This window comes from Myotis daubentonii, chromosome 3 (assembly GCF_963259705.1).
Source record: "Myotis daubentonii chromosome 3, mMyoDau2.1, whole genome shotgun sequence".
NCBI lineage: Eukaryota > Metazoa > Chordata > Mammalia > Chiroptera > Vespertilionidae > Myotis > Myotis daubentonii.
In genome coordinates, this window is record NC_081842.1 from 202,002,552 (window position 1) to 202,029,318 (window position 26,767).

The 26,767-nt window shown below is 42.2% G+C and overlaps 1 protein-coding gene across 4 annotated transcripts; it reads left to right on the top strand.

Moving 5' to 3' along the window:
• The first annotated feature begins 4,117 nt into the window (after positions 1-4,117).
• TAF12 (TATA-box binding protein associated factor 12) lies at positions 4,118-26,700 on the top strand. Of its 4 annotated transcripts, XM_059690546.1 has the most exons (7): positions 4,174-4,256; positions 13,635-13,719; positions 16,386-16,637; positions 17,637-17,714; positions 23,231-23,345; positions 24,422-24,510; positions 26,227-26,700. In XM_059690546.1, the coding sequence occupies exons 2-7, from the start codon at positions 13,648-13,650 to the stop codon at positions 26,260-26,262; spliced, it is 642 nt and encodes a 213-aa protein (XP_059546529.1). In that variant the 5' UTR covers positions 4,174-4,256; positions 13,635-13,647; the 3' UTR covers positions 26,263-26,700. The 4 variants fall into 4 exon arrangements, with proteins under 4 accessions (XP_059546530.1, XP_059546529.1, XP_059546533.1 ...); XM_059690547.1 differs by lacking the exon at positions 13,635-13,719 and having other exon boundaries at positions 4,118-4,256; XM_059690550.1 differs by lacking the exon at positions 13,635-13,719 and having other exon boundaries at positions 4,187-4,326.
• The last annotated feature ends 67 nt before the right edge of the window (positions 26,701-26,767 follow it).

The following is a 26,767-nucleotide window of genomic DNA, read 5'->3' on the forward strand; positions in this document are numbered from 1 at the left end:
GAGAGTTAGAAACATCAAGGAGAGAGAAATATCAATCAGCTGCCTCCTGCACACCCACCACTGGGGATGTGCCCGCAACCAAGGTACATGCCCTTGACCGGAATCAAACCTGGGACCCTCGAGTCCCCAGGCCAACGCTCTATCCATTGAGCCAAACCGGTTAGGGCAGTAAATTCATTTTTTTAAAATTATTTATTTTTTAGAGAGACACACATACACACACATTTGTTGTTCCACTTAATTATACATTCATCAGTTGATTACTGTGTGTGACTTGACCAGAGAATTGAACTGCAACCTTGGTGTATAGAAACAACACTCTAACCAACTGACCCATCGGGCCAGGACCTTCACTTTTTTTATCTTTTAGTTCAGTTGAGTTTTAACAAACTCATAGACATTTGTCTGTTATCACAATAAATCAAAATATCAAACATTTTCATCACCCCAAAAAGTTCCTTTGTCTCCTTTTCTAGTCACCCCCTCCACATATTCCCAATCTTGACACCCACTGTTCTCTGGCCCTATAGTTTTGCCTTTTCCAGAATGGCATAAACATTCAAAGAATAAAACCACCATTTGAAACATGGATGGACCTAGAGGGTAAATATTATACTAAGTGAAATAAGTCAAACAGAGAAAGACAAATATATAATTTCATTTTTATATGGAATCCGAAAATCAAATGAACAAAGAAAACAGAAACAAACTCATACATAGAGAGAACAAACTGATGGTTGCCAGAGGGGAGGGGCACATGGGGGACTGGGTGAAAAAGGTAAAGGGATTAAGAAGTGCAATTTGGCTAAAGAGAGAGAGAAAGAAAGAAAAGAAAGAAAGAAAGAACAGAAGGAAGGAAGGAAGGAAGGAAGGCAGGCAAATAGGCAGTTACAAAACAGTTTCCCAGGGATGTGAAGTACAGTATAGGGAATAATAGTAAATAATATTGTAATACTATTTATAGTGTCAGGTAGCTACTAGGCTTATGGGGCGGGGGGGGGATCACTTCAAAGTCATATAAATGTCTAACCACTACACTGTACACCTGAAATTAATAAAATATTGAATGCTAACTATAACAGAAAAAAATTTTTAATGGAATCATTCAGAAGTACTTCATTTTAAATATAGAAACAATAGGTATGGGGTAATTGTAAAGAAATCAAAACAGTACAGAATTTTAAGAATGCCTTCCCCAAACTACTATTGACAGTTTAGTGTTCAACTTGCCCACTATTTTCTATGTATATATACATCATCTGGATTTTTATTTTTTTAAAGGTTTTATTTTTTTAAATGTATTTTTATTGATTTCAGAGAGGAAGAGTGATAGAAACATCAATGATGAGAGTCATTGACCATTTGCCTCCTGCTCACTCCCTACTGGGGATCGAGCCTGCCACCCAGGTATATGCACTTGACCAGAATGGAACCCAGAACCCTTCAGTCTACAGGACGACACTCTACCCACTGAACCATACTGGCTAGGACCATCACATAGATTTTTAAAAAATATATATTTTATTGCTTTTTTACAGAGAGGAAGGGAGAGGGATAGAGAGTTAGAAACATCGATGAGAGAGAAACATCAATCAGCTGCCTCCTGCACACCTCCTACTGGGGATGTGCCCGCAACCAAGGTATATGCCCTTGACTGGAATTGAACCTGGGACCCTTCAGTCCCCAGGCCGACGCTCTATCTACTGAGCCAAACCGGTTAGGGCAATCACATAGATTTTTTAAAAACAAATAATATAGACTGTTAGGCCTTTTACTTTCCTTAATATAGTATAATAATATGTGGAGGTCCCTGACCTCTACAAAGTAGAAGCTGCAGGAGAGAGTCATGTGAACAGCTTACGCTATAATAGGAAGCAGATTGTGTAGAAACTGGTGGAAGCCTAGATACAGAAACTGTCCACTGTGTCTGCTGGGGAATCCAACAGTCATCTCCAAAAAAAAAAAAAATTCTTTTGACCTCTGCTCAACCCTCCAATGCCTTCCCATTACACAATAAATAAAATCCTACGTCCCCACTATAGCCTGCAAGGTCCTGCCTAAGCTGACCCTGTTGCCTGCCTGTCCAACCTCATTGCCTGCCTCTCCCCATCATCCATTAATCCCCAGCCAACTTGGTCCTTGAGTAAGCTGTTTTGTAGCTCGTGGCATCACCCAGCTAGATAAATCTAGTTTATTCTGGTGTTCTCTCATTTTACATTTCTGTGTACTTGCTAGTAATGTTTCCCCACTTCAGATTGTAAAATCTCTAAGGTTAAGGATATTTTTTTTTAAATATATATTTTATTGATTTTTTACAGAGAGGAAGGGAGAGAGATAGAGAGTCAGAAACATCGATGAGAGAGAAACATCGATCAGCCACCTCCTGCACATCCCCCACTGGGGATGTGCCCGCAACCCAGGCACATGCCCCCGACCGGAATCGAACCCTGGGACCCTTCAGTCCGCAGGCCAACGCTCTATCCACTGAGCCAAACCGGTTTTGGCAGGTTAAGGATATTGTCTGTCTTATTTACTTACACCCAGCACCTAGCAAAAAGCTGGGTGCACAATAAACAATCTGTTGAATGAATGTACTTTTAAACCAGGTCTTAAAAAGATGGACAGGAGTGCAAAAATAAAAAAAAATGGTATGCTAACCAGTGGTCAGCAAACTGCGGCTCGTGAGCCACATACGGCTCTTTGGCCCCTTGAGTGTAGCTCTTCCTAAGCCTTAGGAGTACCCTAATTAAGTTAATAACAATGTACCTACCTATATAGTTTAAGTTTAAAAAATTTGGCTCTCAAAAGAAATTTCAATCGTTGTGCTGTTGATATTTGGCTCTGTTGGCTAATGAGTTTGCCGACCACTGTGCAGCAGCTAGACTATTAGCATGAAGACAGCAATGGCAGGGTAGTAAGACTAGGAAAATGGCTTGGAGCCTAATGGTGAAGATTCCGTAAATTTGGATTGTGGCAGTATTAAGGGTGGACTGGAAATTTGGTGGGATGAGCACAGGAAAATATAAAGACTAGAAGGCAGGTTACTGTACTAATCCGGCTGGAAGGCAGCTCTTCTCCATTCCTGCTGGCAGTTACAGTCACTTGCTCTGGGCTGTCACAGCCCTGTTTACATTCCTTTATGTTTCACCATCTTAGTGTGGGGACCTGGGCTCCACAGGGACTTAGGCTGGAACCGGGTCTTGTTTACAAGTCCAGCATCTGCTAAACGCAGCATTTCTCACCAAGCATCTGACCGATGAACTAACGGAAAGAATCGGATTAATGGTTAGAGGACAGGGTTTGGAGAATTCCGAGTTCAAACAGAGACTCAAAACTTATTCGCTAGGACCTTGCTTTATCTCTCACAGGTTTTCTTTACTCCTTATTTTATTTTCCATTACCATTTATCCCCCCCTATCCCCTCTTCCACCTCCACTCACCTCACAGGTTTCCTTTAAACCGTTAAAAGATTTACCCGGAGCCCGTGTTGCTCAGTGGTTGAGCCTCAGCCTCTGAACCAGGAGGTCACGGTGGGATTCTTGTGGGGCACCTGCCTGGCTAGCGCCTTGGGGGGGGGGGGGGCCATCCATGATTCTCTTTCATCCTTGATGTTTCTATCTCTCCCTCTCCTTTCCTCTCTGAAATCAATAAATATGTTTTTTAAAGCTTTCTTAATTATATATAAAAAAAAGATTTACCAGAGGTGAAGGGCTTGGCAAAGTCCTGCTAGCGCTCAATTATTATTATTATTAATTGCCAATTCACAGACACACGCTGTGTCTCTGGTCCTTAGGTTCTTCCCCACCCCCTCCCCCCCGCCACACACACAGGGTCCAACAGGATCCCTACGGGTCCTGCTGTCACTACAAAGGCACCATCCAAAAATGGCGACCTCTCACCCATAAGAGGGAGCGATATATACGACAGGCGGAGTCGGCTAGAAACAACTAGGGCAGGGTCCCTAACGCTTTCGGAAGGCGCTGAGCCTGCCCAGGCTGCCAGCCGCCACCACCGGGAAAAAGCCGAGGCGGCGGGACTTATCCACGGCCCCGCACCGCGACCACGTGTCCCAGGCCTGTCTGCGCCTGCGCAGCTCAGGCGCGCGCCCGCCGGCCGGAAGAGCCGCGCGTTTCCGGGTTGGAGGCGGGGAGCGGTGCCGGAAGTACTGGGGAGGGCCGAGCAGTCGGACCGGCTGCCGAGACGATCGCTTCACTGGGGCAGTCTCCGCATATCATGGGGAGATAGACCTGCTGCCTGTGAGTCTTGGGCCCTGGCAGTGGAGGAAGAAGAGCGGGAGGAGGGAGTCAGCACCCGGACCCACAGTGGGTCAGTGTTTGAAGAGGCAGATTGTGGCGGAGACGGGACTGTGAGGAATCAGGCTCTTGGGACGGGACTGAGGGGATCGGGGACCGGAGAAGAGGCGGCTGTAGGGACCCGGGCTCCAGGCGGGACTTAGGGAACCGGGGGCAGATGCGAGTTCTCCGGCACCTGAGGGAAAGCGGTCTCAGAGGGACAGGATTGTGAGGACCCGCGCTCCTCAGAGGAGAGGGGTCGGAGCGGAGCCGGGCGTGCGGACCCGGGCTCCTGAGGTAAAAGCGGAGCTGGGAGGACTTGGACTCCTGCGAGGCAGAAGCGGGACAGGGAAGACCCATGCGCCCGAGGACTCAGCAGCAGAGCAGCGAAGACTTAGGTCGTTGAGGGGCGGAAAAAGTAAGAGAACATTTGGGTTTGGGAGGAACAGGAGCGGTCAGGGAAGACGGGCTTCCCCGGGTGCAGGATCGGGGCTTGGAGGCTCCGAAGTAGCGGAGGGAACGCAACTGTGAGGACCCGAACTTGTGAAAGCGGAGAGGCTCGGGGGCCCTGGCCGTAGGAACAGCCTCTCCGGGAAAACGGGAGAGTTTGGAGGAGATGTAGGCATCCATTCCCCGCCCCTCAGGTTCTCTGAACCCAGAGCGGTGAAGGATGTGTTGGTGGGAAGACGACGCCTTCGCTCTGCCTCCGTGGCTTTTGCCAGGCTTTTCCCGTATCAGATACTTAATCTAGGAAGCCCGCATGCAAGCATCTTCGTTCTCTGCATCATTCTTGCGAAAGTCCGATGTGAAGTTGAAGCAGTTTGAACTCGGTGATATACTTGACAAGTGCTTTAAATCCCATTCCACTCAACCGTGACCTCAGAGATGGAAGGAAGGGCCGAAAAGGTCATCTTTAAAAAAAAAAAAAAAAATTCCCATTTGACATGTAAAGAGGGCTGAGGATCACAGCGGAGCAGTTTTGAGTAGATCACGATGTTGGAGCAGCACCCCACCGTGCATAGCAGAGAGGAGATGCTTGGCTAATATCCCTAGAAAACATGCTTCTGGAATCCGCCCTGACTTCAGACCCTCAGCGGGAATTTTCCCGGATTCTTACTACTTGATTTGTAGTCTTGTTACTGTGTTGACATTGATACAGTGAATGTCACTACCAGTTCAGACACCTTTAAATGAAGCTCATCCCTCCCCCCAAAATATGTAGAAAGCCATTTAGGAAGTTGCAGATCCACAAGCTGCACCCTGTATTTTTAGCATAAGCACTCGCTTGAGATGGCTGCTTTTAGGGAAGGTTGGCAGGGAGACTTGGACCAGTCTCTCGTCTCTTCTTCAACAGTGTCTTGGACTGAAACCTGCTCAGGCTAACCAGGCACCATCATAAAAGCACCTCCAAGGATTATACCATTTAATTACCACTTACAGCCCCACACCTAAGATACTGTTTGTCCCATTGTACCGAGAAGGAAATTGGTTCAGAGAGGTTAAGTACCTTGCCTGAAATCACGAGGACTCAGTGGTCCAGCCCCAGTCAAACCCAGTTATGTGTTTGACTAAAAAATTTTTCTACTTTTCTAAGTGGATTCCTCTTCGTGTCTGAGTTTGCCCATCAGCAAAATAGAAGGAATAGTTATACAAAGCATTTCATTGAACGAAAGCACCCTTCCTTCTTAAGACTCAGCATCCAGTACTATAACTTATTAGGGTACTTATGTAGTGTGGTATTTAAGATTGAAATCCCTGTGTTTTAATTTGTATTATTTTTATCTTTTTTTTCCTTTTTAAATTTGTGGGCTTTTAAAGAAGCATAGATATTCAAGGTAGAAAAACAGGACCTGAATAGAAGTTTTTGGGAGGCCAACAAAGGCCAATTTGAAACAAGGGCTTAAACCGGGTTAACTTTACAATTGTAACATGAGCTAGATGATTGGGGAAATTGGGCTAACTTAGTTGAAACTATTTTTTCCCCAATGAGTTAGCCTGTCCTATTTGTAAGCGCCTATACTGTATGTCAGTGATCAAAACTTACACCAGATTATAAGATTAATAATAATAAAAGGCTAATATGCAAAGGGACTGAACAGCAGAACGACCAGCCGCTATGACATGCACTGGCCACCAGGGGGCAGACGCTCAATGCAGGAGCTGCCCCCTGGTGGTCAGTGCACTTCCACAGGGGGAGCGCTGCTCAGCCAGAAGCCAGGCTCACTGCTGGCGAGTGCAGTGGCGGCGCTAAGAATGTCCGACTGACAGCTTAGGCTCGCTCCCTGAGGGCTTCGGGACTAGGAGAGGGCGCAGGCTGGGCTGAGGAACCCCCCCCCCTGCATGAATTTCGTGCACGGGGCCTCTAGTAAGATTAATAAGCATGCCCATGCCACCATTTCAAGGTACTTAATGGTTTAATGATAATTTATTACTAAATTAATATCCTCATCTGCATTTAAAAAATGTACTTATTTCACTCACTGGTGGCTCTAGTATTGATTGAGTTATTATAATAGGATTTCAAAGTACCTGATCAGAAAATCATTGTGTTAGTGCAGATATGAACATGGAACATATTACTTTTGACCAGAGGTCTTTGTGGAAAGCCCCAAAATACTTTGGAGGCGACATATCAACAGTACTTACAGTCTGTACAGTGAAACAGATGTGTTGGAGGCAGAAGACAAACTTTGAACTCTGTACATATGAGCTTAATTTAAAATCTTATACACTAATTGTTAGAGCTAGAATGGACTTTAGAATTTGCCTGTAGAAACTCTGGTCACAGGGAGCTCAACTCAGTGGCAGAAGTAGTATGGTAGCACCTCCTATAAGTCTTGTAACCATTTGCCACTACTGATTTATTTCAATCCACTTCCTTTTTCTAATGTCTATAGTCATAAAATAGTTATAAGATGCCTTTTAGTTTTAACACTCTGATCTCTATAACATTTAGAAGATGAGAGCATATATTAGCAAACATGTTTAAAACATGTTCTTTGTACCACACACTTTAACTGCTTTAGATACATAAATTTAGTGAATTCTCACAACAATCCCATAAGGTATACTTTATGATTAATTCCACTCTAGAGATGAGGAAATTGAAGCAGAAAGAGATTAGGTAAATTGCTCAAGGACATAAGGTTAGTATGTGTCAAAATTGGTACTTGAACCCAGACACGGTCATCAGAGTCCATGCCCTTGACCACTGTACTGTACTGCCTTTGTATTAAGTTAAAACCACCTAAATAGGATCAAACTAGTCCAAAAACTGGTGAGGGAAAACCTATATTTCTCTTGCTCTCCAATCTCACAGACTGCAATTAATTGATTCATTTTGGTTCATTTAGGCTGGGAAATCTGAGCTCTTTTGGTTACATCTAGAAGCCAGTGAGGAAATAAACAACCAAGTAGAAAACCCAGTCATTAAGTCAAGTCATGCACCACAGTGATAGGGCTTTTATGCAATCCAGCTGATAGTCCCCTTGTCTCCGTATTTTGTTTAAATAATAACTTTCTAAACAGTTCAAAAGTAAAAGGGTGTTAAACCCAATTTGGCCTTCTATTCTCCTATTTTCTTCATTAAAAAAAAAATTCTATTAATGGAACAGATGCAGAGAGAAGGCTAGGTCTTTTTTTTTCCCCCATGAGAAGGCCAGGTCTTGTGACTACTCCAAAGTCAACACTGGTTTCCTACCTTCTGAAAAATCAGATCCTTTTATTAGAATAATAGCATTGCAATTGGATTTCTGTTTAAGGAACAAAGTTGCTAAAAGCAAAAGTAGGGCTTTCGATCCTCAGTCGATTAACAACACTTTAAATGTGATGGGTTACTCACAGCCATAGAATCTTGTTTTGATAAAATTATTAACTGCTTTTCAAAGTAGATTACTGGGGCATGGACTTTCTGGATTTTGTGAATCCCGTAGCATGTGATTTCCACATAATAGGTGCTAGTATGGGTTTACTATTATAGTGGTTCTCTCAAACTTTCCCAGAGTTAATGCCTATTTTTACACAGCAGTACATCCCTATCTCTTGGCATTTTAAGGACGTGAGAGTTACAAATTTGAGTAGCCCAGAGGCAACCATGGTACATTACATAATGGAATTCAGATTATTATTGGTCACTTCATTCCATTATACTTGGTCAACCTCATCCACTTCCTTGATGAAAATTGTCAGTAAACAGATCATTTGGGGAGCCATTGACCATTCTGATCAGGTTGTGATACTTTGTTTTTTAAATTTATGTACCACAAAATTCTCCCTTTCGTACCATAGCACTCTGGTTACTTCTCAATTCCACCGCCCCCAAAATTTCCCTCATGCTGCTCCTTTGTAGATAAACCTCCCATCCAAACCCCTGGCAACAACTGATCTGCTCTCCATCCATATAGCTTTGTCTTTTCCAGAGTGTCAGTATTACCTGTTTCTTCAGACGAAATAAACCAAATAATAACTTTTTAGAATCTTTCTCATAGGTAACATATATGCACATAGTACAGAATTTAGGGTATACCATGAAAAGTAAGTCTTCTCCCACTTTGGTCCCATAGGCCACCCAGATATTACCATTCCTCCACCTCCCCAAGCAACCACTTTTATCCGTTCTTATGTATCTTTCCAGGAATAATTTATGAATTTACAATTGTGTGTCTGTATGTTTTAGTAAATGATAGCAAATTATTCTCACTGTTCTATACCTTGCATTCTCATTGAACAATGTTTATTGGAGATAATTTCATGAGTGTCCTCTCATTTATTTTTTAAGTTCTTATTATTATAGTTTTTTGTTTTTTAATTGATTTCAGAGAGGAAGGGAGAGGGAGAAAGAGATTGAAACATCAATGATGAGAGAGAATCATTGATCGGTTGCCTCTTGCATATCCCCTACTGGGGATTGAGCGCGCAACCTGGGCATGTGCCCCTGACCAGAATTGAACCTGAGACCCTTTAGTCCGCAGGCTGATGCTCCATTCACTGAGCCAAACCGGCTTGGGCTCATTTTTAAAATATATTTTTATTGATTTCAGAGAAGAAGGGAGAGGGAAAGAGAGATAGAAACTTCAATGATGACAGAGAATCATTGATCGCCTTCCTCCTGCATGCCTCCCACTAGGGACCGAGCCCGCAACCCAGGCACCTGCCCTGATTGGGATTTGAACCATGACCTCCTGGTTCATAGTTCTACGCTCAACCACTGAGCCAGGCCAGCTGGGCTAGACATTTAGATTTTTATGTAATTGAACATATCAGTAATTTATTTTATGGCTCCTGAGTTTTTGGTTATCTTAAAACTCTGAGGTATCTGTAGATACTCTCGAGAATATTTTTTTCTAATTTTTAAAAAGTGAGGTAATTTTAGATTTATATGCAGTTGCAAGAAATAATTCAGAGAGATCCCTTATACACTTTGCCCAGTTTTCCCCAATGGTAACATTTTGCAAAACTGTTATGTAATATGACAACCGGATATTGACATTGATACAACCTACCAATTTTACTCAGATTTCCCCAGTTTCAGTTATACACTTTTGTTTGTGTGTGTATGTGCATTATCTCATACAATTTAATCATTCTTCATTTATTCATCACTACAGTCAAGATACTGAGCAATTCCATTACAACAAGGGTCTCTGGTATTGCCCTTTTATAACCATTCCCACTTCCCTCTCATCCTGCCTCTGACAACCTCACTAATCTGTCCTCTTTCTAAAATTTTGTCATTTCAAAAATGTTCTATATAAATGGAAACAAACAATTTGTAGTCTTTTTTGATTGGTTTTTGCTCTGCGTAATTCTCTGGAGGTTTATCCAAGCTGTGTATATAAATAGTAGTTTAGTTCTTTTTTTTTTTAAATATATTTTTATTGATTTCAGAGAGGAAGGGAGAGGGAAATAGAGTTAGAAGCATCAATGAGGATAGAGAATCATTGATCAGCTGCTTCCTGCATGCCCCCTTTTGGAGATCAAGCCCACAGCAACCTAGGCATGTGTCCTGACTGGGAATCTAACCATGACCTCCTGGTTCATAGGAAGACATTCAACCACTGAGCCACCCCAGCCTGGCTAGTTTGGTTCTTTTTATTGCTAAGTAATATTCTATGGCATGATGTACCACAGTTGGTTTAACCATTTGCCTGTTGAGAGACATGTGAGCTGATTTCAGTTTTTGGCTATTACAAGTAAAGCTACTAGGAACATTCATATACAAGTTTTTGTGTGAACATAAGTTTTCACTTCTCTAGGACAAGTGCCTAGGATTGCAGTTGCTTAGTCATATGGTAGTTGCATGTTTAGTTTTTTTAAAATAAACTTTCTTTTTTTTAAATATATTTCTTTATTGATTTCAGGGAGAAGGGGAGAGATAAAGAAACATCAATGATGAGAATCATTGATTGGCTGCCTCCAGCAGGTCCCCTATGAGGGATTGAACCTGCAACCCAGGCATGTGCCCTTGGCTGGAATCAAACCTGGGACTCTTCAGTCCACAGGCCAACGCTCTATCCATTGAGCCAAACCAGCTAGGGCTAAAAATAAACTTTATTAAGGTATAATTTGTATATTATAAAATGTAGGCATTGTAAATTTATGGTTCTATGAATCTCGATAAATGTATGCAGCTATGTAAGTGTCACCCCACTCAAGATATAGAACTTTTATATCACCTTAGAAACTTCCCTCATGCCCCTCTTCAGTCAGTCCCTGCCCTGTCTATCAGTAGAGATTAGTTTTATCAGTAACTAGAGGCCCAATGCATGAAATTCATGCAAGAAAAGGCCTTCCTTCCCCGGCTGCTGACACTGGCTTCCCTCAGGCACCCGGGACCCGGGCTTCCCTCGCAGGCCCAGCTTCATCCGGAAGGTCATCCGGAAGGTCATCCGGAAGGCTGCCTGGTCTAATTAGCATATTACATTTTTATTATTATACATAGAATTTCATACAAATGGAATCATGCAGTATTTTTTCTTTTCTTTTCTTTTCTTTTTTTTTTTAAATATATTTTATTGATTTTTTACAGAGAGGAAGGGAGAGAGATAGAGAGTTAGAAACATCGATGAGAGAGAAACACCAATCAGCTGCCTCCAGCACATCTCCCACTGGGGATGTGCCTGCAACCCAGGTACATGCCCTTGACCGGAATTGAACCCGGGACCCTTCAGTCCGCAGGCCGACGCTCTATCCACTGAGCCAAACCGGTTTTGGCTTCTTTTCTTTTTTAAATATATTTTATTGTTTTTTTACAGAGAGAAAGGGAGAGGGATAGAGAGTTAGAAACATCGATGAGGGAGAAACATCGATCAGCTACCTCCTGCACACTCCCCACTGGGTATGTGTCCGCAACCAAGGTACATGCCCTTGACCGGAATCGAACCTGGGACCTTTCAGTCCACAGGCCGACGCTCTATCCACTGAGCCAAACCGATTAGGGCAGTATTTTTTCTTTTGAGACTGGCATTTTCCCCCACTTAAATATGTTAAGATGCATCCTGTTGTTTTGTGATTTAGTAATCTTTTTTTTAAATAAACTATATCTTAGAAAAGTTTTAGAAAAATTGCAAAAATAGTACCTTATACCTACATCATTAACATCTTACATTAGCATGGTACATTTGTTGTAATTAAGTAAAGCCTATAATTTATTCAAATTTCATTTTATCCCTAATGTCCTGTCTCTATCCCAGGATTCCACCCAGGATACCACATTACATTTAGTCTTCATGTATGTTTAGGCTACTCCAAAAGTACCTTCTTAGATTTTTAAGAAACTGCAAAGTATTTTTGGTTTTTGGTTTTTATTTTAGAGAGAGAGGAAGGGAGAGTGTGAGAGAAACATTGATTAGTTGCCTTCTATTTGTGCCCCAACCAGGGATCGAACCTGCAACTTCATTTTAGTTTTAACTTGCCTTTCCTTAATGAAACCAATGATGTTGAACATCTTTTCATGTACTTATTTGTCATCTATATATCCTCTTTGGTGAAATGTCTGGTCATGTCTTTTGTCCATTTTCTAATCAAATTACCTTTTTGTTACACTGTTGAGTTTTGAGAGTTCTTTATACATTCTATTTGGAAATGAATTATTTGTTTGTAATTATTTTCTCCCAGTCTGTAGCAGAAAGAACCAAACCCTATACATACAATGGTATTTTCTATACATACTTTCCTATGCTAAAGTATAATTTATAAATTAGGCACAATAAAACATTAAAAACAATAACTAATAAATAGGACAATTATAATAAAAGTTAAGTGAATGTGGTCACTCTCTCAAAATATCTTATTGTACTGTACTTATTTTCTTCTTGTGATGGTGTGAGATGAGGTGGGTGATGATACAATGCATATGTGATGAGATGAAGTGAGGTGAATGACATGAAGTGAGATGAATGGCGTAAGCACTGAAATAGCATTAGGCTACTAGAGGATAACTTAAACATAAGCACTGTGATACTATAATAGTTGATCTTATAACCCAGATGACTACCAAGTGAGTAAGTGCAGGTAGCATACACAGTGTGGATATGCTGGACAAGGTGATAATTCACAACCTAGGCACAATTGAGTGGGGCTGCACAAGACTTCATCACACTATGCAGAAGGGCAGGTACTTTAAAAGGTACGAATTGCTTATTTCTGGAACTTTCCACTTAATATTTTCAGACTGTGGTTGACAGGAACTGGATAGTGAAACCTTGGATAAGGGGGCGGTGGGGGAACTACTGTATTACTATGTTAACAATCTTTTCCTGCATGATTCTTCCAGTGGTAGCATTTATGGGCAAGGGAGAAGTCATGGACTGTCAGTGATACTGATGCTCTGCTGCCCCCCTCAGCCGGCTCTTGGCCAGCAAGTTTCTCTTGATCATTAAACCAGTGCAGTTAGTTGCTTTTATTAAGGGTAAGCCAGGGGAAGGTGTCATATCAAAAAGGTGTGTTGGGGAAGAACTCAGCAATAGGGGCAATGGTAGAACAGATGAAAATATTCATTCAGGTTTCTAAGCATTACCAAGTTCTGAAACCATTGCCATGATTTCTGCAGGTTAAAATTCCCCAATTTTGGCTAATTATGGTATTTCATATCCTGCTAGTTTATTCCTAACAATAGAGCATTCATTTTATAGGAAGAGAGTCTATGTTATTATAATCATTAATTAATTTAAAAAGTTGTATATGAAAGAGATGGAGATGTTTTTCTTGGTGCCTAGAAGGGATAAGGAGATGTTTCTCTGCATACAGTTTGCCTGGTTCCTAATTGATGAAGATGTGCCAGGCCGTGGGACTGAAATGGCTCTGTGGCAAGGGTGGTGCTTGATGTTAGTTGTTCATTTACAGGTAGCTTTTGAAAATGGCTGCCTCTCATTTCACCGGGCTCACAGCTGTTGCTGATGTAATTAAAGATCTAGACACTCAGATAGCTGTAAGTAAGTTCTTTGAAGCCACTGTGAAAGGAACATGGTGAATGTGCTTCTGATCTTGGTGACACAACAGCTGATGTCACAGATTCAACCTCCTGGCTCTAAAATTTAGGCGTCCCAGCTGCTCCAGGCTAGGGACTCTGCATGTACTTAAAGATTGCTAACACTCAGAGAAAGTTTGCTCTTGATGACAAAAAAGATTTTCACAATTGCTAAAAATTGTGTTTACTAGGTATAGCTCTGACATAGAGTTAAGCATGTTTTGAAATGCCAAAATGAACTAATCTGTTTTCTGAAGTTTTGTGATTGGGTTTTAAGTATGTGACTGTGCCATGATTTATTTGAAGTTAACATTATTTGATGCTCAAAAATAATGCATGTAGTACTTAACCATGTATTCTATTTTTTTTTTTTTTTTTTTTTTTTTTTTTTTTTTTTTTTTAATTAAATCTTTATTGTTCAGATTATTACATTTGTTCCTTTTTTTTCCCCCATAACTCCCCTCCTCCCAGTTCCCGCCCCACCCTCCGCCCTCACTCCCCACCCACTGTCCTCATCCATAGGTGCACGATTTTTGTCCAGTCTCTTCCCACATCTCCCACACCCCTTTCCCCCCCAAGAATAGTCAGTCCATTCCCTTTCTATGTCCCTGATTCTATTATAATCAACAGTTCATTCTGTTCATCAGATTATTTATTCACTTGATTCTTAGATTCACTTGTTGGTTGATGCATATTTGTTGTTCATAATTTGTATCTTTACCTTTTTCTTCCTCTTCCTCTTCTTAAAGGATACCTTTCAGCATTTCATATAATCCTGGTTTGGTGGTGATGAACTCCTTTAGCTTTTCCTTATCTGTGAAGCTCTTTATCTGACCTTCAATTCTGAATGATAGCTTTGCTGGATAAAGTAATCTTGGTTGTAGGTTCTTGGTATTCATCACTTTGAATATTTCTTGCCACTCCCTTCTGGCCTGCAAAGTTTCTGTTGAGAAATCAGCTGACAGTCGTATGGGTATTCCCTTGTAGGTAACTGAGTTTCTTTCTCTTGCTGTTTTTAAGATTCTCTCATTATCTTTTGCTCTTGGCATTTTAATTATGATGTGTCTTGGTGTGGTCCTCTTTGGATTCCTTTTGTTTGGGGTTCTCCGCGCTTCTTGGACCTGTAAGTCCATTTCTTTCACCAGGTGGGGGAAGTTTTCTGTCATTATTTCTTCAAATAGGTTTTCAATATCTTGCTCTCTCTCATCTTCTGGCACCCCTATAATTCTGATGTTGGTACGCTTGAAGCTGTCCCAGAGGCTCCTTACACTATCCTCGCATTTTTGGATTCTTTTTTCATTTTGCTTTTCCGGTTGGATGTTTTTTGCTTCCTCGCATTTCAAATCATTGACTTGATTCTTGCGCTCCTCTGGTCTGCTGTCGGGCGTCTGTATAATGTTCGTTATTTCAGTCCGTGTATGCTTAATTTCTAGTTGGTTCCCCAATATAAGATCGAGGGTCTTATTAGTTTTTGTGTAGAGCTCATTAAGTTTATCGGCAGCTTCTAAACAGTTCTTGAGAGACCTTAAAAGTGTGGTTCTGAACTCTATTTCTTCCATTGACAATTTTGTCCTGTTTCTTTGTCTCCGCATTTTGTTATGCTTCCTTGGTGCACCCCCTAGTGGTCTTTGTTCGCAGTCTTATAGATAAATCTTGATTGTTGTAGCTAATTCCAGGGAGGGTTTGACCTCCAGGCCAAGTGGCTATGAGAATCAGCTGTGTCAGCAGTGAGAGAACTTCTGTCCTCTAGGGAGGTGGTAATCTAGCCTTTGCCTGAGGCTATCCGGCAAATGCCTGTGTACAGGGCTTGGGCAGGGCGGGTCGAACAGGATCAACAGGGTGGGCCGGAGAGAGCAGTTATGGCGGCTCTCAGTCCTGTCCCCAGGGGCTCTGCCTCTCTGAGTCCCAGCACCCGCTGCAAAGCTGGGAGAGAAAGCTGCACTCGCTCTGACCGAAGCCAGACAGACCCGCTTCTGCCGTTTGAGTCTGGGTCCCTAAAGACTCGCCTGGATCTGTTGCTCAGAGTCTTCGACTCCCTCCCGATTGAAAACGCCAACCGCGTCCTCCGCCACCAGCCCGCTCCGCGCACTCCGCACCTCAGAATTTGACTTCAGCACTGCACCTCCTCTGAGTGTCCGTGTGCGTTTCTCTTTCCTCCTAGTTGTAGGACTTCCACTCAGCCAGCGTTCCTGTGGTTCTGGGTGATGTCCCTTCCGTTTTTTGGTTACACTTTTGAAGTAGTTGTTCAAAGCAGCAAACTCCGGCGTTAACCTATGCCGCCATCTTGGTTCTCCCCCATGTATTCTATTTTTACAAAGTCTTCAAAAATGTCTTGCTCATTCTAGTTTATTTTTGCACATAAGATTCCTTGTTTCATATACTTTCTTATTTCAATTTTGTGGACTATTTCATTTAGCTTTTGGAGAAGAGATGGTTTCTAAATATCAGGTGAGAGCAATGAATATTCTTCATTCCCTCCATTTTTAATGTGCAGGTATCAAATAGTCACTATTCCTGATATACTGAAGACTCTTTCAAAGTGTGGTAGGCCTCATATAATTTTACTTTCAAAACTCATCGTTTATTACAGGTCCTCTGGAGCTAATCTTTGTGTTTGCCTTCCACAGTTGATTGGTCTTGGTCCTCATACCTCCAGGAAGAAACAGGATCTCGATAAGCTCTATGAGCTGAAGTCCAAAGCTCGGCAGATTATGAACCAGTTTGGCCCCTCAGCCCTCATCAACCTGTCCAATTTCTCATCCATAAAACCGGAACCAGCCAGCACCCCTCCACAAGGCTCCATGGCCAATAGCACTACAGTAGTAAAGATACCAGGCACGCCTGGGTCTGGAGGGCGTCTCAGCCCTGAAAACAATCAGGTATCATCCTCTTACTTTTTGCTCTCTGTAGTCTTTTCTTTTTGAACCAGTAATGCTTTGAGAGGTGTCCATCTCAGATGCTGCCTCTTCCTCTCACTGAAAAAGGTCTTTTCCCTCCTTGGCCCAGCTGGTGTGGCTAAGTGGTTGAGCATTGACCTACGAACCAGGAGGTCGTGGTTCAGTTCCTGGTCAGGGCACATGCCCACGTTATGGGCTCGATCCCCAGAGTGGGGTGCGCAGGAAGCAGCCGATCAACGATTCTCTCTCATCATTGATGTTTCTCTCACTTTCTCTCCCTTCCTCTCTGAAATCAATAAAAATATATTTAAATAAAAATAAATAAAATAAAATAAAGGAGGTACCATGAACCAAGCAGGTAGGAAGAAGGGTGGAAGAGCATGTCCAAAGCAGCAGAGGCACTGTACAATTTGTGGTGGTCAGAAAATGGCAAATTATTTACTGTAGAGGGAAAGTGAGGCACAGTGAGAAAGAGAGATGAGACTGAAATAAATTGACAGATGTTGGCCTCTCTTCCAAACTGCTCTTTCTGCCTTTCCCTAGGCTACTTCTGTCTTTTTGTTGATGTTAATCCTCACCTGAGGATATTTCTCCATTAATCTTTTAGAGAGAGTGGAAGAGAGAGGGAAAGAGAGAGAAACTTCGATGTGAGAGAAACACATCAATTGGTTGCCCTCGATAAGGGCCCAGGCTGGGGAGGAGCCTGCAACCAAGGTATGTACCCTTGACCAGATGGAACCTGGGACCCTTTGGTCTGCAGGCCAGCATTCTATCGACTGAGCCAAACTGGCTAGGGCGGAGGCTACTTCTGTCTTGAGAGTGTAATCTTACAGCAGTGTCACCAGATAGGCCAGACTGTTAACTCTTTGGAAAGCAGAAAACTAAAACCAACAAATTGACAACCTTTCTGCATCAGAGCATGAGTTCTTTTGTTTGTTTCCTTGATACTTGGCTGAAAACTCTTCTCCTAATTAACTTTAGGTGTTGACCAAGAAGAAATTACAAGACTTAGTAAGAGAAGTGGATCCTAATGAGCAATTGGATGAAGATGTAGAGGAGGTAAGAAGGGGCTGGGTACCACAGAGGGTGTATCCCTGAGAGCAAGTATATGATAAAGTTTCTGTGGTGAAGAGCACAGACTTTAGCAGCAAATCTGAATTTGCCTCTTGGCTCTGCCAGTTAACAGCTTTGTAGCTGTGGATAAATTACTTAAGCTTTCTGAGACTTAGCTTCCTCCTGTGTTGGTAAGGTATGACATTATTTACGTGGTTATTATGAGGGTCCCATGGAATAATTATACAAGACACTTTATACTTAACAGCTGCTGCTACTTTTGCCTGTCAAAAAGGACATAGTCTGCTTCTTATAGGCAATCACAATAGTTTTAGTTGTTCCTAGATTATTCCCCCGTATTTCTAAGTAATATACTTAAACATATAGTCTTTGATTCATTAATTTTTTTAAGATTTAAAAAAATATTTTTAATTAATCTTTTAGAGAGAGAGGAAGGGAGAGGGTGAGAGAGAGCCTGCACACCCCCTACTGGGTATCAGGCCCACAACCCGGGCATATGCTCTGACCAGGAATCAAACCAGGGACCCCTCAGTTCATGGGATGATGCTCAACAAACTGAGCCACTCTGGCCAGGCTTAAAAGATTTTTCAATTGATTTTGAGAGAGAGAGAGAGAGAGAAAGAGAGAAAAAAACATCAATGTGAAAGTGAAACATTGATTGGCTGCCTCCTGCACGCCCTCCACCGAGAATCAAGCCTGCAACCCATGCATATTCCCTGATCAGGACTCAAACTGGCAACCTTTCTTTCATGGTGCATGGGATGATGCCCAATTAACTGAGCCACATCAGCCAGGGCTGATTCATTAATTTTATAATAGTCTATTGACTTCCTGTTGTGGTAGATGATAATTTTACAGTCTTTTTCCTATTCTGAATTTTTATATGAACTTTAGTATATCTCTTTTTTTTCATTTGTTGTGCTGTTTTTGGAGGCTTCTTTTACTCTAGAAACTTCTGTGCCTTAATGCTGGGATGATTTTGTGTATTTTTTTTGATGTTTTTGTTTTGCTTTTGCTGAGTAATATGTAATGATAGAGAAAGAAAATGCAGGTTATAAAAACAGTATAACTCCATTGTTTGTTTTATTTTATTTTTTAAAAAATATATTTTATTGATTTTTCTACAGAGGAAGGGTGAGGGATAGAGAGAAACATCGATCAGCTGCCTCCTGCACACTCCCTACTGGGGGTGTGTCCGCAACCAAGGTACATGCCCTTGACCAGACTCGAACCTGGGACCCTTGAGTCCACAGGCTAACGCTCTATCCACTGAGCCAAACTGGTTAGGGCTCCATTGTTTGTTTTAACCAGAGGGAAAATATTTGCCTTTTTTGTATATGTGTGGCTTTTTGGAACAGCACCTTTATTGAGATATAATTCCTGTACCATAAAATTTACCCATTTGAAATATATAGTTCAGTGGGTTTTACTATATTCAGAGTTGTGCAACTGTCAACACAATCAATTTTGGAACATTTTCATCATCCCTAAAAGAAACCCATACCCATTAGCAGTCATTTCCCATTTTTCCCCAGCCCCCACAGCCCTAGGCAACCAACTACCAATATATTTTCTATCTTTGTAGATTCGCCTATTCTGGATATTTCAAATATATGGAATCATATTTGTTCTTTTGTGACTGCCTTCTTTCACTTAGCATAATGAGTCTAAAGTTCGTCCATGTTGTAGAGGGCATTATTACTTCATTTCTTATTATGGCTGAATAAATATTCCATTATATGGATATTAGAGGCCCGGTGCACAGGTTCATACACCAGTGGGGTCCCTCGGCCTGGCCTGTGAGGATCGGGGCAAAACCAGCTCTCCAATATTCCCCGAGGGGTCCTGGATTATAAGAGGGCAGTTCTTGGGTGACGCAACCCAGAATTGGGCTCCCTCCTCTTGGCAGCTCTTGCATTGAGTGTCTGCCCCCTGGTGGTTAGTGCTCATCATAGCTACTGGCTGGTCAGCCGGTCACTTAGGCTTTTATATATCTAATCTAATAATAGACAAAAATAATTGACCATACCTTCGCTATGCCTCCCCTGGGCTAAACAGTATGATATGCAAATTAACTGCCAACAAAGATGGCGGCTAATTTGCATACTGTGGGCAGGGCAGGGCAGTGTGAGCTGTCATCCGGGCCCCCGTGTGCCGCCTAAACCTCGCCCCCACCCGGGACCCCCGTGTGCAGCCCTGGGTGGGCGGGACCCCCATCTGCAGCCCTGGGTGGAGGGGCTTGGCAGCGCAATCAGCCCCAGGAAGCCCTATTCTTGCAGGAATCCTCCTGCAACGGGCTTCTAGTGTGTGTGTGTGTGTGTGTGTGTGTGTGTGTGTGTGTGTATATATCACCTTTTGTTTATCCATTCATCAATTGATGGACATTTGGGTTGTGTCCACTTTTGGGCTATTATGAATAAAGTTTGCCATGAACATTCATGTGCAACCTTTTTTGTTTTTTTCCTCTTTTTAAAAAGTTTCTGTACAAATTTTTGTGTGAACATATGTTTTCAATTCTCTTGGGTATATACCTAGAGGTAGAATTGCTGATTCATATAGTAATTCTGTTCCTTTAAGGACTATCTGACTGTTTTTCCAGAGTGCTTCACCCTTTTACATTCCCATCAACAGTGTATGAGCAGTTCATTTTCTTATATTAGTTTTTGATAATTTCTTCTCTATTTTTGTTTCTTTCTGGGATGATAATTGGTGTGATATTGGATCTTCTTCATTGATCCTCTTAGGTTTTTGGTCTTTTTACTCCTATTTTTCATTTCTTTGTAATTCTAAGTTCTGCTTGCTGGGGAGATTTTCCTTAGTTTATCTTCTAATACTGTTAACATTTTTAAATATAAAAATTTTAGTTTCCACAAGTTGCTTCTTCTTGTTCACTGATTTTTTTATTTTTCTTTTCCTAAGCCATTCTGTTCTTATTTTTTGGTTGTAATACCTTCTCTTATCTTTCTCTCTGAGGATATTAATTAATTTTTTGACATTTTCTTCTTTTCCCTGCATTGTCTGTTTCCTCTGGGTTCCTTTTCCCCTCTTTGGTTTGTTTCCTGTATTTTCTTTTTTGTGTTAGAGACTTTCTTCAAATGTCTGCTAATCCTAGCTATCCATTCTTTTTTTTATTTTTTTATTGCTTAAAGTATTACAAAGGGTATTACATATGTGTCCTTTTTTCCCCCCGCCCTTGACAGTCCCCTAGTCTCCCCTATCCCCCAGTGTCTTATGTCCATTGGTTATGCTTATATGCATGCATACAAGTCCTTTGGTTGATCTCTTACCCCCCTCCCTCCTGCCCCCCAACCCTCCCCGGCCTTCCCGCTGCAGTTTGACAATCTGTTGCTATCCATTCTTAAATAATGAGCCATTAAAAAGCTGATTTGAATCAGAACTTACTAATAGTCTTTGTCCAGTAATGTGCTGGTAAATGTTTAACAACCAGCTCTGTGGAGAAAATGACCCTGATTTTCAGCATTTTTGGATTTCTGGGGTGTGATATTCCCACTGTGCCCTGTTTTAAGTTATCAACATATTGTTGCTGAATGCAAAATTGGTAAAAATGCAAAAACTGACTTTCATGAGCTCTTCTCAGCTGGCTCTAGGGTACCATTGGCTCCACTTCAGAATAATTGGTCCACAAATCGACCTTCCATTGGGGGCTTCCTAACTATCTGTGTCTGTAAACCTTTTTTCTGAGTCGTTTAGTATCTCTAGAGAAAAATGTTCCAGACTTCTATCTGGAGGGTTTATCCCTAGCTTCTATCATTCTGGAAGCAAGACAAGAGAAAGGGGCCGCGTCTCTCCCCTTGCTCTGCTATGTCTGGTGTATTCTAATCCAGAGCCCCATCCCTTCATTTTCCATGGGGAATAAAGCTACTGTGTTCTGGGTCAGGTAAGTATGGCTGCTTTTGGAGTGCAAGGGTCATTGACTGCTCTGTGTATTGACATTAACAATTCCCCAATTTGTAGTTCCATACCTCAGCCCAGTCTTCTGTGATAAATGGTACTTCCAAATCCTGGATCTCTTAGGGATTGTGAAGGGAAAATCAGTTTAATTCTTCTTGGTGTCCTCTCTATAGGCACTTGTGTTGTAACATCTGTATGCTAGTTCAGTTCTCCCTCTTCTATTATCTCTATAGCAAAAATTTACTTTAAAAGTTTATTGGGCCGAACCGGTTTGGCTCAGTGGATAGAGCGTCGGCCTGCGGACTCAAGGATCCCAGGTTCGATTCCAGTCAAGGGCCTGTACCTTGGTTGTGGGCACATCCCCACTAGGGGGCGTGCAGGAGGCAGCTGATCGATCTTTCTCATCGATGTTTCTAACTCTCTATCCCTCTCCCTTCTCTGTAAAAAAAATCAATAAAATATATTTTTTAAAAAAAAGTTTATTGGAATTTCTTTTCATTAGGTTTTCTCTCCCATTGAGGATTTATATGTCTTTTTTACTACTATTTTCATGGATTTAGGGAAGGAGAGGAGGTCATTTTGGCAGTTGACCTGCCATGTTTAATCATAAGTATTTCCTTTAGATGGTATCCATTTGGTTCCATAGGAAAGAGGACAATGGATTAATGATGGTCCAGCAGAACAAGGAATGTCTACATCTGTGATAGTAATTTTATTTTAATTTTTGGTCAGCAAAGGAAGCCATGTGAAGGCATTGACTTAAAATTTCAATTTCTTCATGTAGATTTTTAGCTTCAGAATTCTGCTTTTGTTCATCACACAGTACAGGATTAATATAATGAAGTAGAAAGAACCCAGGATTTGGACTCAGAACCTTGAGGTTGAATACTGGTACCACTGCTTAGTAGTTACATAGCCATGAGCAAGATAGTCTCCTTGAGTCTTAGCATCCCCTGCTGTAGAATCAGGGTAAAATTCATGCCCCATTTTTCTCACAGGATTATTATAAGGACTAGATAAGATAATGGAAATAAAAATGCTTTAAGAGCCCTGACTGGTTTGGCTCAGTGGATAGAGCGTCGGCCTGCGGACTGAAGGGTCCCGGGTTTGATTCCGGTCGAGGGCATGTACCTTGGTTGCAGGATGCAGCTGATTGATGTTTCTCTCTCATCCAATGTTTCTAGCTCTCTTTTCCTCTCCCTTCCTCTCGGGAAAAAAAATCAATGAAATATATTTTTTTAAAAAATGCTTTAAGAGACTGTGAGTGAGGGATAATAATAATTAACTTTTGTTTTCCCATCTAATTCAGAAGATAATATGGGGGTGAGGGATTAGGCTGGTTGATGCCTGCTGGGTAGAAAGTGCAGAAAGCTCATCCTCAGAAAGGTGTGAGTTGCACTCCACCTGGTTAATAAGGTAATGTGTTTCTGTTGCCATCCCCTGTCTTCCTCTCACCTTAGGCCAATGCTGATTATAGGCCCTCTGATAAGGGAGCCTGACTGAATATGTGGTTCAGGCAGATACAGTTGTCCCAGCAACAAGAGCTTAACCTGCCAATGACATAGTTACTCTCTCCCACTTTTCCCCAGATGCTGCTGCAGATTGCTGATGATTTTATCGAGAGTGTAGTGACAGCAGCCTGCCAGCTTGCTCGGCATCGCAAGTCCAGCACCCTGGAGGTGAAGGACGTCCAGCTGCACCTAGGTACATGGTCTCATTTCTCCCTGAGGTGTCCCCATGATTCCTCTGTCAGGACCATCATGAAAAGTGTAGTCGGAGGAACCTCTGTGCCAGGATCAGACTTTCAGGCTCTGATATTCATGTATTCCCAGGCATTGGGTTTGCCACTACCTACCTGCGTCACCTTATCTTTGTTACTTAATTTCTCTTAGAGTCCATTTCCTCATTTGTAAAGAGGAGATCTAATATCCTCCTTACACGGTAATTGTGAGAATTATGAATTAGGTTTGTAAAATGACAGGCACAGGATCTGACTCAAGGTAAGAGATTAGTAAATGTAGCTATTATATCTCCACCTTTCAAAAAAAGGTGTTTCACTTACAGTTTTTAGCTTATTTAGGCATTTTTCCAAGAAAATTATAATCATAACGTGTATATAAATTTGTATTCTGCTTTTCTACATAATAGACACTAAATTTGAGCTTGGGTTTTTCTGGGAGATATTCATCTAACATTTTATTTTTTTACATTTATAGTACTGTAAATGTATTTTTTCTTCCTTAAGATTTTCTTTTCTTTAGCTTACTTAATTGTAAGAATACAGTACACAATACATGTAACACCCAAATTTTGTTTATTAACTGTTTATGTTATCGGTAAGGCTTTTGGTCAACAGTAGACTATTAGTAAACTTTTGGGGAAGTCAAAAGTTATACACAGCCCTGGCCGGTTTTCTCAGTGGACAGCCCTCAGACCAAAGGGCACGGTTCGATTCCTGGCCAAGGACGTACCTCAGTTGCAGATTTGATAGGAGTAAGACAACTGAAAAATGACTCCCTTTCTGCATGGAAACCTTAGGACTCAGCACCCATGGCTTTGACCAATTTACTTTGTAAGAAAATCAAATGGTATCCATTACACCTTGAGGCACGACCTGAGATTCCCCCATTTGTATTCCGTAGAATCCCTCTGCAGGGTTACTGTTACTCAGCTTAGCTGATTGCTGAGATTCGTCCCCCCTGACCCTTGTCTGAGGGTCACACTGCACCCTGACCCTGCCTGCCAGTCCCCTTATCTCTGTGCTGGCCTCTTCCTTGCAGAGCGCCAGTGGAATATGTGGATCCCAGGATTTGGCTCTGAAGAAATCCGACCCTACAAAAAAGCTTGCACCACAGAGGCTCACAAACAGGTGAGGAGTCATCGGAGCCCCAGGGTAGCCACAGCTGATCCCTTGAGCTACCATTGCAGGTCACAGCTACCACCACTGCAGTTATCGCTCCCTCTCACAGCAGCAGAGCTCCATGGGAGATCAGTCAGATGTTTCCTTGATGATTGGCTGTTCCCACACTGGGGTGGAGGGGGAGTGTCTCTGGTTTGTCTCTCAACTCTGATGGGCATTGCTTAAAGCTGTTGAATGTAGGTTGTTTAATATGGATGGAACTTGAACCTGCCCATCTCCTTAATGAAGTCATACTTCACTGCTGGCATTGCTTAAAGCTGTTGAATGCAGGTTGTTTAATATGGATGGAACATTATGGATGTAACTTGAACCTGCCCCTCTCCTTAATGGTGATGTGAACTACATATGGTCCTGTGACTGAGGACAGGTTAAGGAAAGCAGAAATACGTGTACTTGTGGTGAGAGGTAGCACCCAGACTGCTCTGCCAGGTATTTTGATCTCCATCCTAGCTTAACCTTTGTTCTCTGCCTCTCTTACCATGGAACTGAGGAGTCAGTTTAAGAACCTAACACCACTTGTGGAGCAAGTTGTCCCTGTCATTGGTCAGTCTCGTGGAAGTGGTGGCCTCCCTTGACAAGGCTGTCATTCCTGTCTTAATGTAACTGGCTACTCGGGATTGAAAAGTGAGCTTGCCCTGGCCAGTTTGACTCAGTGGATAGAGCATCAGCCTGGGGACTGAAGGGTCCTGGGTTCGAATTGGTCAAGGGCACATGCCAGGTTGTGGGCCTGATCCCCAGTAGGGGGCATGCAGGAGGCAGCCGATCAATGATTCTCATCATTGATGTTTCTATCTCCCTCTCTCTTCCTCTCTGAAATCAATAAAAATATACTTTTTTAAAAGGAAAGTGAGCTTAATCTAAGCTTGACAGGCATAACTGGGAGCCTCTGTCCCTTGCTTTTCCATAGAGTGGATCTCTGGAGCAGGTATGTTTCTGGAGCTCACAGAGGAAGCCCTGCAAGGAAGCTGTTAATAGTCTGAATCGAAGGACCACAGTGTTCAGAAATGAGTCCCTCCAGATAACAGATGGTCCTTTGGTCTCTGTTCCCAAATTATCCACGTTTTAGCCATATATGTATATATTTATCAACAAATATAATGTTTGGACAATCTCTTGGTCAAAAAGAGTGAGCAAAGCAAATCAGTAATTTGGCCATGGCTGGTAGTAGTAAAATTCCAAGTCCATGATCTGACTATTTCCCTGATGGGTTGTGGTAGAAGTTGTTGGTGTCACTTTCCTTCATTGCAGGTCATCAAGTGTGAAATGGCAGCAGGCTTGAAAGAAAGGCCCTTTCCTATTTTCTCCATCATCAGAGAAGAGTTTGGGTGTGGGTGGAAACCCTAGAAATCACCTGCTTTGATGGCTTTTCCCCTTATGTCCCCAAAAGGCAGGAGCTGTCACCTTTTAGCCTTTTTGCCATCCTGCTAGCCTAGAGCAGTCTGTGTCTTTGGTGCATGGAATGGATCGCTGGCCTGTCTGAACATCTCTGGGGCCCTGCACATTGTACGCAGGCTAGGTGGAGCTTGCTGATGAGCTACCCTGTGCCTGTAGGTTCCCGCAGGCTCCAGGCTGTGCTGTAGGTCATGCTGCCTGCTAGCCACGCACGGACATCCCAGAAAGTTCCTCACTCTAACCTGTGCTTTGCTTATTTCTCTCTCCTTTTAGAGAATGGCATTGATCCGGAAAACAACCAAGAAATAACACATGGAAAGATCAGGGAATGGACAACATTGTATTTGGAGATACTTGAGCTGAGACCTCAGCCATCTCATCTTTGGATTTTTTTTTAATGCTTTACAGAGAAGCATATATTTTTTATTAACAGTGCAGCAATATCTATAATGACTGAGAGGATCTGCCAAAAGAATAAAGCCTCCTGCCCCCACTTTGGCCCCTTTTCCCTGCCGTCTCAAAGAGGAGCAATGTATCTTCCAGAGAAGATTTTATTTGTGGTTTATTATATAAGTGATTGAATATGGGACAAAGCAGTATGGTCTTGTTTGGTGAGACAGTATTAGCAGGATTGGTAGAGGTTTTTGTTTCCTTCTCCCTTCCTCTTCCCCTGTACTTTGTAATGTCAGTGTTTATATGAATATGACTTTCATTTGCTTTTCCAGAATAAAAAAGTTATAATTGAAAGACACAGGATGCATGGCTTACAGCCTTTGAAATCCAAGAGGGAGTTAGGAGCAGCAGCAAGGCTGAT